General features: G+C 41.0%; 2 protein-coding genes across 2 annotated transcripts in view; one reads left to right on the top strand and one right to left on the bottom strand.

Annotated features, from left to right (window-relative positions):
• The window catches only part of tenm2 (teneurin transmembrane protein 2), a 149,912-nt gene extending 147,547 nt beyond the window's left edge, over nt 1-2,365 (top strand). The window contains exons 31-35 of the mRNA XM_041047853.1: nt 1-411; nt 535-645; nt 911-1,178; nt 1,342-1,472; nt 1,628-2,365. Of these exons, the coding sequence (XP_040903787.1) occupies nt 1-411; nt 535-645; nt 911-1,178; nt 1,342-1,472; nt 1,628-2,365 (1,659 nt within the window). The remainder of the gene's footprint in view (nt 412-534; nt 646-910; nt 1,179-1,341; nt 1,473-1,627) is intronic.
• Nucleotides 2,366-11,278: 8,913 nt separating this feature from the next.
• On the bottom strand, nt 11,279-19,215 carry LOC121188753 (cysteine-rich and transmembrane domain-containing protein 1-like). The gene is made up of 3 exons (XM_041048622.1): nt 19,066-19,215; nt 15,097-15,416; nt 11,279-12,337 (listed from the first exon to the last, which is right to left on the bottom strand). The coding sequence occupies exons 2-3, from the start codon at nt 15,395-15,397 to the stop codon at nt 12,234-12,236; spliced, it is 405 nt and encodes a 134-aa protein (XP_040904556.1). The 5' UTR covers nt 15,398-15,416; nt 19,066-19,215; the 3' UTR covers nt 11,279-12,233.

The raw sequence follows: 19,215 nt of genomic DNA, 5'->3' as shown, positions 1-19,215 counted from the left end.
GTAAATGACTGGTCCACGTGGCGCTACAGCTATGACCTGAACGGTAACCTCCATCTGCTGAATCCTGGCAACAGTGCTCGGATCTTGCCTCTCCGCTATGATCTCAGAGACCGCATCACACGCCTGGGAGACGTCCAGTACCGCCTGGATGAAGATGGCTTCCTCAGCCAGCGTGGTTCAGATGTCTTTGACTATAACTCAAAAGGTCAGCTGCTGCGGGCCTACAATCGAGGTCCTGGTGGCTGGAGCGTTGTGTATCATTACGATGGGCTGGGCCGCAGGGTGTCCACAAGGAACAGCATGGGACAGCACCTTCAGTTTTTCTATGCTGACCTCAACCACCCAACCAGAGTCACACACATCTTCAACCACTCCAGCTCAGACATCTCATCCCTCTACTATGACCTACAGGTAGGTGTGGATGGATAGAGATGTGCAATATCCACCAATATCCTTATAGTTCAACATATCAGTAAACGCCTTATCCTGAAACACAATATAAATGTACTGAATTTCTGACTGTCTCCTGATCAGGGACATTTGTTTGCCATGGAAGTGAGCAGTGGGGAGGAATACTACATAGCGTCTGACAACACTGGCACACCATTGGCTGTCTTTAGCAGCAATGGACAGATGATCAAACAGGTAATACACAAAATAGTCTTGAACCTCTTTATTTGAATTAAATTACAGCTACGACCAATAAACAAGTCAAATTGGCAAAAACAACAAGAAATATGCATATGCAGAAAGCATCTGGCATCTGCCATGCCCAAAGTGTCCTTGTACAAGAGTAATCCTTATCCGCTCCAGGGACACTGTTATGTAACTCACCCCATGTTGTGAGCTTTCCATCAGAGGAAGCACCACAAATCATCAAAAGCAAACTGAGTATGCTTGTGTCAAACAGGTGCAGTATACAGCCTACGGAGAAGTGTACCTTGACTCTAACCCAGAGTTCCAGCTGGTGGTGGGTTTCCACGGTGGTCTCTACGACCCTTTGACTAAGCTGGTCCACTTTACCCAGCGGGACTATGATGTCTTGGCTGGACGCTGGACCTCACCTGACTATAGCATCTGGCCCAAGATAGGGAAGGATCCATCTCCATTTAATCTGTACATGTTCAAGAACAACAACCCCCTCAGTGACATGTTAGATGTCAAGAACTATGTCACAGGTAAAGGACAAATATGTATTAATACAATGAAAATGGTGAATTCTGTTGTATGAATATTTCTACATGATTTAGCCATTTTTATGGTGTCTAACATGGAGTAATTTGCCACTGTGTTTAACTTTGTCATTCAACAAAGTCATTTCTCTCCTGTGTGCTGCTGTAGATGTGAAGAGCTGGCTGGTGATGTTTGGCTTCCAGCTCAGTAATATAATCCCAGGGTTCCCTCGACACTCGCTCTACTTTGTGGAGCCACCGTACGAGCTGCAGGCCACACAGCACTGTGAGAACGGACAGGTATGGACTACTGTTCAAAACAATATAACCAAATTCTTGACCAAATCCAGTAATGAGCAAATGTTTGTGATTTAGCTTCTGTCATAATTTTTCTATTTTTTCTATTTTAATCACTGTGTTCAATGTTTCAATATTTAAACAACTTTTCCATGTAGCTCATCACTGGTGTGCAGCAGGCAGCAGAGCGTCACAATCAGGCTTTCATGGCCTTGGAGGGTCGTCTCCTCAACAAGGAACGCCGCAGACGAAAGGACAAGCCAGGCCACTGGTTCGGTACCAGCACCCCTATAATAGGTCGAGGAGTAATGCTGGCATTGAAGGAGGGCCGAGTGGTGGCTGGAGTGTCAGCTTTGGCCAGTGATGACAGCCGCAAAGTGGCTCTGGTGCTCAATGGCGCCCAGTATCTTGAAGGCACCCATTACACCCAGGACGGGAAGGACTGTCACTATTTTGTGAAAGTTGGCTCTGCTGACAGTGACCTGTTGGCCCTGGGGCTTACAAATGGCCGTAAGTCACTGGAGAGCGGTATCAATGTCACAGTGAGTGGCAGGTCGAGGAGAGGGGTGACTGTAGAGTTTGCAGTTCCGTCATTAGTACTGAGCGTTCGGTACGGGCTGGCTGTGGACGTGGTGGATGAAGAGAAGGTAAGACTGTTGGAGCTGGCCAGGCAGAGAGCCTTGGCTGGGGCCTGGGCCAAGGAACAGCAGAGGGCCAGAGATGGTAAAGGAGGCAGTCGCCTCTGGACGGAGGGGGAGAGACAGCAGCTCCTAACCACAGGTAGAGTACAGGGCTATGATGGATACTACGTACTGCCTGTGGAGCAGTATCCAGAACTGGCTGACAGCAGCAACAACATCCAGTTCCTCAGACAGAACGAGATGGGCAAGAGGTAACAGCCCACCTGAACTTGCTTGAAGGGCACTTTCACTTTCACTTCTCTAAATCCTGCTCCTTTTACCTACCCAGCCTCCTCAACCCTACTCCTCTCAAAACCCATGGAGAATTAACCAACAAATGGGGTTACTCACGGAACGCTGCAGGGACTTTTGAAAAGAATGACTTATCAGAAGACATATTATTGTTAATTTTACTGCCACAGGCAAAAAATTTAAAGTTTAGTCAGACGGTTTTTTTTTTTTTTTTGGAAAAAAACTTTGAACAACTGAAAAAGCACTGAAGAACTTTAAGAACTGTTGCTTAATGAATAAGAAGATTCCCCTTTTTAAAAAAGATAGTGATATTTTCACCCATATTTTTTGGGTCACACTGAGAGCGGCCATGACAGCTACTGAACACACGGTGGAGTTGTACTGTGCTGGCATCTGCAGTGAAGGCTTGTCTGTCTCTCATAGACACTGAAGGCAAAGGGACCAAAGTGGAGACAAAGCCACTCCAGAGAGCAGCCATTACAACTGCACATCAACAGAGGACATCATAAAACAGCAACAGACAAGGCTGTTGGCAAAAGGTTGTCCAATACTATGAGTCGTCTCCCTGTCTCAGGCCTCCCATCGTCCACCACGGACCAGTCCTATGCTGCCGAGGCAGTACACATCCAAACAAGCAACACACAAGCTAACGGCATTCTTGAACAAATCCAAGCTGTTAATGGACTAGAAAATGAACTTTTTAAAAAAAAAAGACAAAGTCAAAAAAGTGATGGCTATATTTGTGGACAGTGGTATCACACAGCATTGTTTATTTTGAAATGGGGAGAAGAATCATATTACTACATATGTGTCTGACTACACTAAATTTCAGGATGTTGCGTATACTGTAGATGCCGTAGTTTTGTACGTTTCAGTCGCGGTAGAATTGTGAGACTTTCACCAAGGCACTTCTGTACAGAACGATCAAACACACCACTCACACAGAGTCCGGAAAACATGTTAAGTTAGTATTTATTTTATTTTATTCTTTTTTTATTTATTTATTCTTAGTACTATATGACAATCATGAATGAGTCACCAGTTCTATTCAAAATGAACATTAATGGATGAGTTTATTTCCTTTTGTAAAATATGTAAGAAATGTTCATTTTGTTTTTGTATTAATTTCAGTTTGCTGCCAGGGCAAATAATAGTCACTCTCAAAAAGAATAATTTATGTAACAAAGTGTTTTAAAAAAAAACGGTTTATACTTTAAATAAAGTCTTTAAAACTGTGAAATCTGTTTTTTCGAAATATATTTCGATGTACAGTGTATAGACCTACCTTTATGCAGCACAGTAGAATATTGTTCAGAATATCAAGTTTTATATTTCTAAGAGGAAGTGGCTTGTAATGTGCAAAATCTTTAGCTGGTCTTACTACTCTAGAGTTTTGTGGCACTCTAATACTCCATATCTACAATATCAATCCCCAGTTTGTTGTTTTTGACTGTTTTTTTGTTTGGAAGCGGAGATATTTCTGTCCTAGATCTCAACAGCAGTAGCAGTAATGGATCCCTCTCACTGTGAAGAGACTCGTGCTGGATGTCATAATGTACCAAATCAGTATTATCAAAGGATGATTCTTATACATTCACTGAAACGAGACTCTTCTGAGAACCTTATCAATAAAACATAATTGTTTACTTCATCTGGGCACCTGTGTAGTTCACTTTCATCTCATTTTTGTGTTGGAAGGCTGTTGATGTTTGTTTTTTTTTTGTTTGTTTTTTTTTACAATAACAGATCCCACCGGACTTGAATGACATACATTCACATTAGTTTCATTTCAAAGCAGTCACTGGAGTGTTGTTGGTATATCTCCATTGATTAAAACACACTGATTTTTTGTCTTTCTGTTATTCATGCATCAGCCTCACTGATAAACTATATTTCTGACATTGTTAGTACATACATTAATACATAAATAACACCAATGTCTTAATGGCTCGGCAGTCAACAACCAATGTTCTTCTTGATGCTCTAAACATATTGATTACAGTAATAAACACACATAAACATAGGGGCCAATATTTTTGATACCAGCTATTCATCGATTCTAATTTTTTTTTTTTTTTTTTTTACCTGGGATAATTAGTGGTGCTGGTTGTAGCACCGCACACTATTGTTATTCTCGTTTTTCTTACACCTAGAATATCGGTTGGTAACTCGTCCCACAGAGCGCACACCAACAAATTATATATCAAAATCTGCGGCTCGATCAGTCCTGTGTATTCGAGGTGTATTCAGCTTTTTTCCTAAGTTGTGTAGTTTTTGAACAGTGACCCTTTAATGATCATGACTGATTTTGGAAAAATTCAGAGTTTACAATGGGTGTGTATTGCGGAGTGTTCCAGCCTAGAGAGGGAGCTTAGAGTGTAGAGGCTTTTAAAAAAATCTCAGAAATTTTTTCTTCACACAATGGCTACAGCCACAAATTTTACTCTACAACAGTGATATTCTCCAACTTTGTAGCCACATTTGTCTTCTTTCTCACAATGTGTTTACTTTATCGGTAGGATTTGCGGTTTTTGAATAGTCTGCCTTTTACCGACATGAGTCGCTCTTGTCTGCTCCATTGACTCCAATATAAATCAAGAAGAGGATTTTTGGAGAAAAGCAGAAAATACCCTTTTTAAACTCGCCGTATTATCCACATTTTTGACACTAGGACCAAAAAAAGGTCTCATGGCTTTGACGGTGAAATCTGTTTGGCAATATCATGTTTGGTTTTTTAATAAATAGCAGTAGTTTGACAGGCCCAGCTATGAGGTGTTCCGAAAATTTCCCAAAGGCAAAACATCAGCATACAAGAAAACAAGAGAAAACAAAGTCCTGTGAGGATTCCAGTGTCCTGACATGGTGCAGGCACATTAGATCCATTCATAGGATCAGACAAATTATTACTGTGAGTAGCAGTGATAACAGTAGTCATACTAACTGCAGTAAAAGTCAAATATAAAATAGATAAAAGTAGTAACAATAGCAGATTTAGTGGTCAGCAATTGCAATTGCAGCAAGTGCAATAAAAGGGAAAAATGTAAACATGTTATTGTTTCTGAACAAAAACCTATAAATCTGTGGCTCTAAACATGGGGACAGGAACCAAAAGGGGACCTTAGCCAAAGGTTGTGAATGACAGCCAATAGTAGTTTTTGCTTTTGTTTAGTTATTTGCACTTTTTTTATTTGCCCTATAGATTTTATTTTTCACAAACAACTGTGTAATGCAAGCAATTTTTTTTGCTAGATTTTTATAGTGTTGATATTGTTATTTTGTTATATTGTTGTATTTATATATCTTTATTGTTTCTGAACAAAAAACTGAACAAAAATCCTAACTGAAAAAGTAAAATTTAAATTTTGACTTAAAAAGTATTTTTATTTGCCTAACATCATGTGTTTTATTATGATCATAATGATGATCAAATAATTGAAAATTGAAAAATCACAAAATCATTCAATGATCATGAAAATTCTAATTTTCAATTTTCATTCAAGTTTTCTGAGTATAAAAGTACTGATGGTGGTACTGGTATCAGCAGTACTAGCCCTGTATTTACTTGGTATGGGATCATACCAAATTTTGCTGTATCGCACACCCCTATTGGTTTCTATGTTTTGTTTCGTAATAGCCTACATGGCCTATGATATTATGGTCTGGCTCAATTATCACTGGCCAATCAGAGACGACGACCCACCTGGTTGTTAAAGGGGTGGGACTTAAAAGGGACAGGTGCAGGCCGGCAGGCCCCTAAAAACAACCTGTTTCAAACAGGTGGACACGGAGACGCTGGTTGTGAGTTCATTCAAATCTGTGAAATACTGTTGTTCATCAGGTGAAGACCCGGGACTTTGAGTCAAAGTGTAACCTGATAAAACCGGACGCTGAGCAGTGTGTTGGAGCTGGTTTCAGCTCGTAGTTCAGCTAAACCACGGTACTACTGTGACCGCCACGCCACTGAGTCCGCCATTACCGCGCCGGTTTGGAGAAGAGGAGAGCGCGTGTGCGCGGAACGCAGACTTTCACCGAGTTTCTGAGTGAGTATGGAGACAGTGCGAGCACACTGAGGGAAACAGACCAGGTGTATCATACCAGGTGTATCAGCCTGTGAATCTCTGTGCTTCAGATGCTGCATCAGAGGCCTTTCCACCTCCTGAGCCACAGACGCCACTTTGTGCTCACGCCCGCGCACACGCTCGAGCACACAGCCTCAGTGCGCGTGTCTCCATCGCACCGCTCACCTTGGACAGACGGTTGGAAACGGCTTTCTGGACTTTCTACTAAAAGTGAGTATGCACAACATTTCAGTCCACGATTTCAGACGAGCCCCGACGAGCGCGCCAATGACATGGTTCCGAAAACAGTCACAGTGTACGGGCCATGTTGCGCTGGTGCCAACTGGGGTTATGTTTTAAGGTGGAACTCACCTGGTTCTGTTGTAAATATTTCTTAAGTCTTGGTGGTTTGATATATTTAAATGCTGGACCGTGATGTGGTTCATGTGGTAAAGATAATAATATAATAATAATAATAAAAAGGCTGAATATGACACGCGGGACAGCGCAGCCGCACAGAGGTAATTACACCTCAGCGGCCTCCTCAGTTCACGTTAGTAAACCCTCAGTTCACCTCCCACATGCTCAGGTTATCAGAGGAATGTGGAGACAGGCCTGTACGTCCTCAGAGTTGGACAGAGACACAGTTTTTACCCACATAAACCTTTATTAGTTATTTTAGAGTCCAGAGCTGACGGTAAAATACTGATGACTGTAAAATGCCGTCATTAGTTTGATCAGTGTTGATTTTCCGTTTTACACATTGAGCAGAATTTAATCAATAAACAATATTTAAAGAGAGTGAAATGCTGCTCAGTGAAGAGAACATGGTGCTGATCTCTAAACCACCTGCAGTCAGTCTGAAGATCTTCATCTTTCATCTGCACCACAGTCATCCTCATTCACACATCACAGTCTCCAATACGATCAATAACTGTGACAGGAAATGATTATTCAATTATCTCTGTGTGTGTGTGTGTGTGCGCGCACAAAGCTTCACACAGATGGATTTATATTCAGTGAACTGATGTCCACAGAATGTGAGTGTTGGACAGGATCAGTCCACTCAGTGTCTTCACAGGTGAACTGGCTCCGACCTGCAGACTCAGACTGAGCTGGTTCTTCTTCTTCTTCTTTCAGGTCCACAAACAGATCAGCATGAGAAGAAATCAACTAATAGTAAGTGAAGTTTTTATTCTGCTGCTGGGGTGTGTTTGATCGGCTGCCGTGCTGACCTGTCTCCCTCTCTGCAACATACACACACAGACACGGCCGCCGTGCCTACCTGTCTCATGACCCCCCGCGTTTGGTGTGGCCCTCTGTTGGTTGGGTGGTTGTTTGTTTGTTTGTTTGTTTGTCGATTTTGACCACGTTGGATCAAGAGGCTATACGAGGTATGCGAATTTCATTTCTTTGATGCTGGGATGTCAGACTGCCGTGCCATAACTTTTCCTCCTACAGAATTTATTCCTGTCCATCCCTTTTTATTTTAAGTCTTCAAAAGTTTTGGCATTGGGGCAGTTTAGGGCCTGTCTCTCTCTCTCTAATATGACTGATTTGGGGCCGTGTGTTTGGTCTGATTTTGCAACCTCCGCAATCCCCATTAGCTTTATGTGGCCTGATTTGGGGAGCCTTCTGTGTCGATGTCCTTTGTCTCTCTCTAATATGCCAGTGAGTTGATGAGGGGACCCTGTGTTGGGTCTGATTTAGGGGCCTGTCCTCCTTTGTCTCTCTTTATTATGGCAGTTGTGTGCTTATATGGGGCCCTGTGTTTGGTCTGATTTGGGGAGCCTTCTGTTTCGATGGGCCCTGTGTTGGGGGCCGATTTAGGAGCCTATTCTCCTTTGTCTCTCTCTGATATGCCTTATGTGGGCTGATTGGGGGACCCTGTGTTGGGTCTGATTTCGGTCTCTCCCCCTCGCCTCTCCATTAGCTTTATTATCGGATCAACCTAAACAGCAAATTTCCAAAACAGACAGATGATTGGAAAAATATACAGTGATGTATATCAGAGGTTATGTCACATAACAAAATGCTTCAAATAAGACTTAACTATCCAAACTTTCAGTTTGGATAGTTAAGGTCAGGTTAGGGTAAGGAGCTAAGGCAATATGCTTCAGTGTGTCCTCACAACTGTAAGTAAGACAATGTGTATGTCATAGGTCTACTGTATGTAGAAGTGATTACTGTTGAGGTGAAAGGTAGAGTGTGAGCAAGGAGGCATCTACAGCCGCCATGTTAGTGTGCTGGCCGTCTCTGAGGCTCTGACGAGCACTGACGCCATTTCATCCAAGAGTTTTAGTTTAAACAGAATCCAAATGTTGGAATGAAACTTTTAATTAATATATTTGTATATGTATATATATATATATATATATATAGATATAGATATAGATATAGATATAGATATATTTTTATTTATTTATTTTTTAAATTACTGTTTCCACATGTGCTTCCCTGTAAATTCTTTTAATCTGTAGATTAGCCTTGTTGGTAACTTCTCTAAGATCATAGCTGATTATAAGGACTAAGACTTAGATAATGACTTGCCTGTATTTTGACTGGTTATTGATAATTGGTTTAAATGGAATTATTGATACAACATTGCTGTTCTGTTCAGATGTATTCTGACACAGTATTCAGCCTGTGTCCTGAGCATAGTTGCATTGCTGTCCATCACCACCCAAATTTTGATAGAAGCCTTATTGTACAGGGAAGGTGAGTTGGACTTTGAGGTCAAACACTGGCTCGTCTCGCTCTGCCAAGTTTCGTTCCAAGGGGAGACTGGAGTAGGACCTGTCTGGGTTGAAGTAGGTGTGGTGAGGAAAACTTTTGCGATTCTTATGTTTTTTTGGCGTCGGCACAAAGGGAGGCCTTCTGGCAGGGGAATTTTTCCCGCCCCTGTAAAGCGCAACATATGGTCAATCGCATTCACTGCAGAATCAAGCGGCGTGGGGTTATTTGGGTCAGGTTTAAGTGGTGTGTAGGTTTCTAACTTTCTTTTTTTTTTTTTATTGCGTGGTGGACAGGGACAGGGTATGGGAAGGAAGCCAGGCAGAGAGACGACTCAGATAGCTCAGGCGACTGTAAAGATGCACCCAGTTTGGGTATATTTGCTTCATTTTCCATCTAGTGATTATGATGAACGCAGTGACCACTGTGAAAACCTAATAGATGTGTCAAGTTTGCGAGGCTGAACAATAATGATTAATTTGCTCCTTCTGAGCTACGTGCTATTGACTTACTTGAAGTTGAACACCAGAATCAAGACCCTGGAGAAACAGAACACGTGCTGGTATCTGTGTTGTTGTTTTTTTTTTTTTTTTAAAGAAATGGTATCTTTCTTCAATTAGCCAGAACTTCTCTATTATAAAGTGAATAAGGTCAAACTGAGTCGATTCATATGACATAAGATGTGATACTAATATGACATAGTGCTGTTATAGGTATTTGTTGTTCATTTAGACTGTTGCTGACTTTGTCTTAAAGCTGTATTTTTACCAAGTGGATGATTATGATGAATGAATTTCAAATCTCTATTATGTGTATGTTTAACAGAAGAAACCATAGCAAGTTATTGTTTTAACTTTAGGTTCTTATGATATAGGATATATATTGGGTATATATTGGTCTATACCCAATATTTTTATAATAATGGATTAACTATGTATAATGTGAAAGGAGTCGCTTGTGATGAACTCATAGAGAGCAGACTTTTTCACAGCAGACGTTTTGGCATGTCGTGGCGGGAAAATTACACTGGTAAAATTATTTAGGTGTGGAGGTCTGGTGCATGCTGGCTCTCTGGCATGGCTTCATGAATCCGAGCCCTGGTTAATGTTATTAGTAACACTTGTGCATTTCCTGCTCAGACAACTTTAAATGTCTGCTGTGAAAACAAAACTCCATTATCACCCAATTGTTTTGGATGTACTGTGCCCTCAGCTTCACTGCTTTGGTTTTTGTTTCACAGCTCATCATAGTGTAGTTTTCGCCCACAGCAGCAGAGACTGTGCTTACATTCACCAAGTGGTCACGGATAAGACTCCAAGTGAATGCTAATGTTGCTCCATGTCTGCTGGAACAAGCATGTCTGCACACATGTCAACTTCAAATGTGTTAATGTGTCAGTGTTGTGTTCACAGCCTGTTTCTGCTGCCCCTAGGTGGCCAATTAAAACCAGTTTCAACTCTAAGTAAAAGAAGCAATACCACACTATCTATTATGTGTACCAGTCCTGCATTTAAAATTTACTGAAGTATGACATTATAAATTTTAATGTTGTAGTTGAATGAGATTATAAAAATTGGGTTATTTTTTTTAACTTTGTCATAACTTTGTTGGGTTGTTGAATCTTTTCAAATGCATCATATTTTAAAAATTGGTCCTCTCTTTCATATTTTAATTTTTAGTCTAAAATATATGGTTAGTTTACATGTGAGATAAATTTGGACGAGTAAAAAGTACATTTCCCTCTATAAATACCACAAAACTTTATAGTGCTTGAGTAAATGCATTTTCCATTGCGCATTAGCAAGTAATTTCCTCATTAGGTCATTTATTCCCTTCTCAGTTCCATGTAAAATTATCCCTTCAGTGATTCACTTTCACTTAGCTTCACATACACTTCACATACTGTTAATGCATCAGGCAGGCAGCCACGGTGCAGCTGACATACTGCACTGGCAACTGTGTTATAAATAACTGAATGAATCCGGCCAAGCCCGAACAGCCACAGTATACTGATCCATACTTTAACCTCCCACACATGTATACTGCTGCAATCCCCCCAAATAAATACAAATCACAAAGCCTTCCATTTCATGGGAATAAATTATTTTAATGCAAGACTCTCATCTAAAGCAAAAAGGCATCTGACAGGTCATTTACTTTATTCTGTTAAGCAATCACAACTTTTTTTTTTTTCCTATTTTCAGTTTTATCTCCAAGGTATGTAATAAAAATAATATTGGAATAATTTTTCATATCAAGATCACCATGAGAAAAAACAAACAAACATTGTGGCCATTGAATGTGAACAGTAATCAAACATAAATCACTGTCATCTTTAAAAATGCATTTCCATTTATTGTCATATGATTCCACCTGAAGACGTACGTCGGCCAAAACAGCTTGTGTGCAAATGAAAGGGATACGTTTCAAGCATGAGCTTCCTAAGAGCACCCTGTGGCTCATTAGCAGCCAGGATCTTAGTGGCCTTTGGGACATAGAGGGGTAGTCCTTGGGCACGGTCAGTAGCATGGCTGAAGGGTGGGGTGGGGTTAGGGAGGGTTGGAGGTGGTCGAAAGGGCAGGCAGGAGTAGTATCTTACAGAGGTAATCATCATAAAGTGCCAAAGAGCATCACACTAGATGAGCCTGAGATACAAGTATACTGTATGTGTGTGCATGTGTTTGTGTATCTACCTTGTCTTGTGTGTGTGCTGCCTGTTGAATGTAAAGTGTGCGATTAGCCTGAGATTCAGGTTAAGTTTAGAAGCTCAGTTACAAGTTGCTACAGAGTAGCCCCTGGACAGGGTCAGTCAGTCCATCAGTCAGTGCTGAGGGTTTCACACCAAGGTAGAGTGGCTAGCCCTGGGAAGAGACTTCCATATGGGACCAAGGCTTTTATTTATATACGAGCAAGACGACATGTAGAGGAAATGGAGGAGTAGTTTTAAGGGAGTGCAAGGTTAAGGGCAAATGGGGGGTGGGGGGTCAAGGCACAGAAATGGGGAGGGGGGGTGGTAATGGGGGGTCAGTTGGTGAATAACATTATGTCAGCATGTCCCAGAGACAGCAGCAACACAGAGCTGTCCAGCAGGCTGTCAGGCATGTGTCTCCTGTGTCGTCTCTTCTCCTGTCCTCCACCACGTACACTGCAGAAGAGGACAGATAAAGAAGTGCAGAAGGGGAGGAGGAAGGTGCCATGAAGGGTTGGCAAGGAGAGATACAGAAGAAGGCAGAAGAAAAGACAGAAATTAGTGACTCCTTCTCTAAAATTGCATAAAAACGGCATCAAGTGCTCGGCAGCGAGTACAAGTGTAACCATGGCTGCTATGATTTTCCTCTAATTACTTTCATCATGGGAGGCACATCACCATGGTAATGTCATAGCAGCCCAGAGCCATGATCAGACAGCCTTACAGTTGAGGAACATTAACACCACTTTGACATATCGTTGGGAAAAATGAAACGAGAGCTTTCAGGACCACACACGCACACATGCACACCTCTGTGCCCCAACAAGGCTTTTCCCTTTACTTCACATGTACAGCAGTGGCTTCATTTCACCTCCAGACAATACATCTGAATAAGTCATGTAAAAGGATTATGTTACCCACATGTGAGGTTTACCATCTGTTCCAAACCAAAAAGAAAAAAAAAAAAAAGTCAAACAACAGGCTTGAGTGAATACATCTCCCCTTCCTTGTGTTTGTGATTAATCATTCATGTGGAGGGAAACAATCATCCTTGCTTTTAACAACCGGGTGCAGTGACTCATGACATAGCTGAATGTGTTACTAAGGTGACCTGCTCCCGGTCAACAGATTTTAGTGAAGCTGACTGACCACTTATCATACTGTACTCTGATGATAATAATGGGACAAAGAACTGGTTAATGTTTGGCCAAATACTTCAGAATGAACAGCTCTATCAAAATGACTCACAGCAAGAAACTCGATAGCAGAGCACTCTCCTTTGATCAACCAGGAGAGGCTTATCTTAAGTCAGTTACGGGCACCTTAACACCATCCTTGCCTGCTTTAACGCATGAAGGTGTGAACTGTGCTCTCTCCGAAAAGCAAGCGTGTTCCCTTTGCATATTCATTTTGAATATTTGACAGTGTGCTTTTTGTTTCACAGCTTGTGTTACAGTTTGTTCCGGATGCTCACTGGGGAGGTGCTACTGCATTAACGCACCTTTTATCTTAAACCTGGCTTGACTTCACACTTTCCAATCCTTAATAGCTTAATCTGCATATTAAGAGTTTTGGCTTTTTACCGTCCCCAGATGGAGCTGAAACATTCTGTCAATTAAGTGATGAGACAATCAATAATAATGATTTTAATAATCAATTGTTTAAGTCATATTTCCAGCTTCTCAGTTGTGAGGATCTTCTGCTTGTTCTTGTTTTACATTGCAGTATAGTCAATGTCTTTGTGTTTTAGGACAGGAAACCAATTTTAAGACATCACCTTGGTCTCTAAGACATTTTTCACTATTTTCTGACATTTATAAAACAAATTAATTGATAGTGAAACTAAAAGGGCTTTCTCACACCAGACATTTTCGACTTGTCATAGGAAAAGTCATGGCAGAGCGACAGTGAGCAAACATGTACGAAATCAGAACCTTGATAGAATTCAGCCATCATTAGTCATTTTATTTACATCTGTGTTTTTTCTTTAAATGAAAAAACACCTGATGGAAAAAGTCTCAGTGAACTCTTAGAACCTGCAAAGTAAAAGTCACATGACAAATGGAGAAGACCATTTGAAAGAAGGTAAGCAGTGAAGAAGCACGCAATACATCTGTCCTAGGAAAGTTACCAAAACACAAAGGGAAAAAAACTGTAAAACTTGTTAATCAAACTACAACATTTCTTTATTTTTTCAACTCTATTTACACGTATTTGTGACAAATAGTGATTACTAACCAATACAGGAGTGGCTAACATTGTTTTCACCTTGTGAGTCTGTCTGTGTGTGTGTGTGTGTGTGTGTGTGTGTGTGTGTGTGTGTGTGTGTGTGTGTGTGTGCGATCACCCACTGTAGCTGGTGTTTATTACCTGTCTGTGGATGGATTTTGTCACTGCGATAGTGTCACAGTGCAAGGTGCGATCACAAAGCTTTACAGGTGTGTTGGTTGAAATTAAAAAGAAGACTGAGTTCAAAGATGGGTGTGGTCCCACCTATGAGTACTGAACTACTCATGTAGTAATGCAGTAATGACCACAGAGTACTGATGATCGCTAGTTTGAACAATGGAAACATTTTCAAAACAGATAATGGGAGGAACACATCAAAGGCCAGTAAGAAGCCTCTCTCCACTATATGGCATCATTTCTATTAATATCTGTGCTAATAAAAGTATAATTTATAAGAGTTTGAACACAACATGTAAGAATTACTTGAATTTAAATTATTTTCCATCTTCTGTCATCACAGAATTTCCCCACTGATTCTTTAATGTGTGGGTCTGCTGCACAACAAAAGACTTCAACCAAATATCAAATAATGAAAAGTGCACAGTTCAGTGCTACTGTACAGCAAACAGCGCTGTGAATAATAAATTCCTACTGAAATGTGACCGCTGTGACATTTTGGTGTTTTTTTTTTTGTTTAATGAATCTCATTAAACAACATGATGAAATCCAGAGTCATCATTACTGGTCAGCCTGCTGTAAACATGAGAGCAGATTAGCTGTAGTGCTCATGCTGTTGCTCATATGACCCTTACCATGCAGTTCATAGCAGTCCGTTGAATTTCATTGAATGTAACCCTATTCCCAGTCAATACACCATTCAGCATAGCACTTCTCGTCCTATCAGTGGTCTTCCAACCATTCTGCTCTGACACCATAATAAGTAATGTACATATCTGTATCAGTTTCTGTTGTGTGTGATCACTCACCTGTGTTTTTGGGAGCTTCCCCATACATAGGCCCAGGAGGGGGTCCACCCTGCCAGCCAAACTGTGGTTGTCCAGGGTATCCATGATAAGGAGGCTGTCCTGGGCCAGGATAAGGACCTCCGGGGCCCATTGGCCCGGCAGGGTAGTTAGGGTATGCTGGATTAGGCTGCTCCATGTTCACAGGGTATCCCTGCTGAGGATAACCCTGAGGTGGGTAGCCTTGTGGAGGTGGACCCTGAGGTGGGTATCCTGGAGCAGTGGGGCCACTGCCTGGGTATGGAGGAGGCTGCTCAAAATTCATCTTTGAGTTGAACAATCACCTGTAAAACAAGAAAATAAAAGTGATTGTGTGTATGATGGTGCTTTCTCACTTCAGTTAGTCTACAAAGTGGACACAATGAAGACATACAGAAAGTGTGTGTCCTATGTACTGACCAGTACTAGCACTAATATCAGGGATTGAATACAAACTGCTGAACTGTTTTCCTGGGGTTACGCCTAAGATAAAATTAAGCATTTTCAACCAACATTTTCTTCTACTTCAGTAATGGCTTTGTTATTTGAGGATGTACTGTGAAGCTTATACAACAGTTCTTCATAGTTTTTATATTTACAGAGTAAACGTGTCTTAATTCTGTTTTGGTTGAGAGATCAGATTGATGTGTGGTACTGTGGAGCTGTGTGTGTGTGTGTGTGTGTGTGTGTGTGTGTGTGTGTGTGTGTGTGTGTGTGTGTGTGTGTGTGTGTGTGTGTGTGCCCATGAATGGATGTGTAATTCATCCTCAAGAGTCACATTAGGCAATGAATTCCCCAGAGTCCTGATATAAGAGCACAACGTTTTCAGACAGGCACAGAAATGATGCAACTGTTTTCCAGGACAGAAAAGTACATAGCATATAAACCCAACTCCTGGAATTTCATGCTTTTGTAGACTCGTGGTCTCAACAGCCCCACAGGAAAGACAGCCAGAGTGGCTGGTAATGACGATAGCAAGATGGCGTCACGCTGTGCAAGATGCAGTCATGAAACTTTACAGGTGTGTAGTAGATAAAAATAAAGGCAGAGTTCAAAGATGGGTGTGGTCCGATCCATGGGTACTGAGTACTCATTGGTCAGATCGGAATGGTAACATGTTGACAGAAATCACGGCTGGAGAGATCCCATCACAAGACGCTCTCTAGTTTTATATTTTGTTGAGCAGGTCCTGTGTGTCAACGGTCAATCACAACCCTCATCAGCCCTACAGACGATAAGCATCATGATCTTACAGTTCACACAGAGACTTGACAAAAGGAGGCTGCGTCACATTGTGCAGGGTGAGGCTAATCAAATGAACCATAGGAAAGGGAAGGGGAGCAAGAGACTGCAGTAACCACACAGGCCTGCACTGGTTGTCTTGTCACACTTGGTTTTCCTCCTTACTCAGAAACACACAAACCTGCCATGTCATATGAGCAATAATCACACATTCATATGGTATTTCCGTGGAATGTGTGAAACTAACATACAGAAAACAATTTAATAGAGCTTTCCTTTGATGGTTACCTATCCAGGAACTGTTTTAATCTTTACACCATTCTAAAAGTACAATAAATATTTGTGATCAGCTCAGTGTCTAAAGGTTATTTGTTTCCCTCAAGAGAGGGAAGTGCATTTCCCCGCCAGCCACCAATGACTTATGATAAGGCAGATCCGGGTCCTTCACAACCATCACGCTAGCCTTCATCGCTGGATTTGCTCATGCAGAACAGTCACAACAAAGGAAAGCGGGCCACATGGAGGACTGCAACTTTAGGCCTCCCAGGATTTCTTTGTCCTGTTGAATATGTACACTATAAACATCTAAATAGCAGTCCTACTGCTTTCTGCTGAGCCACTGTAGCAATCCATATCCAATTTTCTGTCTATAATAAAGCAATGTAGTAGCTGTAGCTGTAAACTGAATTGCGTCAAGAGGCATTTCTCAATGGTTGCCAGTGCCATTAATGTACTTGTTATCTCTTTTGGAAAAACTAGTATTACGTTTACTAGGTTTGATTGTTTGAAGTATAATGATTTTTTTTTATCTCTTTGATTACCTTTAATAAGATTATTAACAAGTTTAAGGGTGGCTCTTGTGGCTCTACCTGAAGATAAGCGACTGAGTACACTACACAGAAAAATATTCAAATTTCTAACATTTTTTCATTAATCGGCTCCTGTGTGCAGTGCTTTTCAAAAGAGGGCTGGACATTTCACCACCTGAATGTGTTGTTAAAGCTACTGACAGATGGCGGGGCCTCTGTAACTATGGTTACTGTGCACCAGGAGGAACAGAGTGATCCCTGGTGAACTGTTTGTGTTGTAACTTAAGGCAGCGAGGAGTAATAAAATAACACAATTATCAGATTTCTCTTTCTCCCTGTTAACAGGGAGGCTTTGTCAATGACTGTTGTCAGTGCCATTGTTCAGGCTCCTAAGTCATTTGTGAGGACAGTGTTACATTACTAGCTAAAGCCTGAGAAAAAGCTTCTTTCACAGGTACCTTACAAATAATCAGTAATCTGACACCATTAAGAATGTCTACACCATCAAATTTTACTTTGAAGTACATCTTGTCTTTATTGTACCCATATAAATCTCCAATAGTCTTTGTTATCAGATTAAGTCCTGATGAGATGTCTTGACCCACATGAAGTCCTTCACAGTAGGTGTGTTTGTTTACTGCAAGAGAGTATGTTCATTTGCATGTGCCATTTGTTTTTTTCCCCTGTTGGACTGCAAGAACAACCTTACGCAATGTTTCCACAACAATATCATGGTGATAACATCACATACACACACAGACACACAAATGGACAGTGTACCTGAAACGTCTCTCAATCCATTATATCTCTCTGAACCTTATGGCATTGTGCATATTGACAAAGGATTAACAGGCGTAGTCAGTACATTAACAAATGTGTTGTTATAATGGCAGCACAATAAAAAATCCACTGATCTAAGAAGAAGGTATTGTCATCAATTTAAAAATATACCACTGAATACGGAGGAAGGACAAAATTAGGTACCTGATCAAACAAGTCTGAATTAAACTTTGTAAAACCCATCCATGGCTGCTGATATCAGCAGTTGTACAGCTCAAAAAAACTGCCAATTTTGTGGTTATAAAATACAAGTACAATGGTCAGGCAGGACATAGGAAGTACCAGTTACTCTAATGACATGTCAGCTTTTAAGTAAAATGTCCAATATTAAAAATATGAAATATTTAATTTATTGTGTTAAAACAATAACACTATAAATTATTGGTTTTATCCCTTAAGTCATGGCCTGGAACGCCAGACAAAAAGAACTTCTTTATGTTCAGTTTATACAAGAAGAGCTTCATTATACTGAGTTTGCATATGCTGTAAACATCCGTGTTACACAGGAGCTCTGTAGCCAGGCAGCAAATGTTTACTTTCTTTACGTCTAGAGACATCCCAATACTAAGAGGCTGGGTGCATATGAAGACACCCACCCCATTGGACCTAATTAGGAAGAATCAGAACCACAACCATCTCTCACACAAACACATGGAGTGAGTTAAGTCACGACAAACTGATGGAAAAAAACAAAAAACAAAAAACATATATGCTTTACAGTACATTGACCAAAATCTTTGCAAAGTAACATTTAACCTCATGACATTCATTTGAGCTCGCCAATTAAGTTAGTTATTCGCTAATATTACCAAAGTAGCTTTTGTTAGTACTAATATTGGCAGTTGTGTTATCACATTTTCATGTCGACATTCCGAGTTTAGGTTATAAATGTAACCTTAAAGACATGTTTATTAACCGGTTAACATAAGCCGAACGGAAGTGGCAGGTGCAGGCCACAACCCCAGTCCAACACTGTTCAGTTTCCGAGCTCATCAACTTCATGATGACTAGGCTCCTGAATACACACCAAAAAAGGAGATGGGGACATGCGTGGACCACCTACCTTACAATAAATAGTATTCCCGTCTGTTGTAGATTGCGGCAGTGTCTGTTTAGAAAGAAACTTGTTCTGTCTCCAGTGTTTAATCACTGCTTTTACCGCATCGAGCGACCCTCTCGTGTCATGCAACCAAATGCGTATCTAGTTTGCGGG

Source organism: Toxotes jaculatrix, chromosome 10, assembly GCF_017976425.1.
Source record: "Toxotes jaculatrix isolate fToxJac2 chromosome 10, fToxJac2.pri, whole genome shotgun sequence".
NCBI lineage: Eukaryota > Metazoa > Chordata > Actinopteri > Toxotidae > Toxotes > Toxotes jaculatrix.
Note: the sequence above shows the minus strand (reverse complement) of the source record. Positions and strands in the feature narration are given on the sequence as shown.

Bases quoted from the DNA above. Each gene is read 5' to 3' on its own strand.
- LOC121188753 (XM_041048622.1), bottom strand. From the start codon at position 15,397: ATGAATTTTGAGCAGCCTCCTCCATACCCAGGCAGTGGCCCCACTGCT. The intron at 12,338-15,096 runs GTGAGTGATCAC...CCTCTTCTGCAG, and splicing joins GGAAGCTCCCAAAAACACAG to TGTACGTGGTGGAGGACAGG.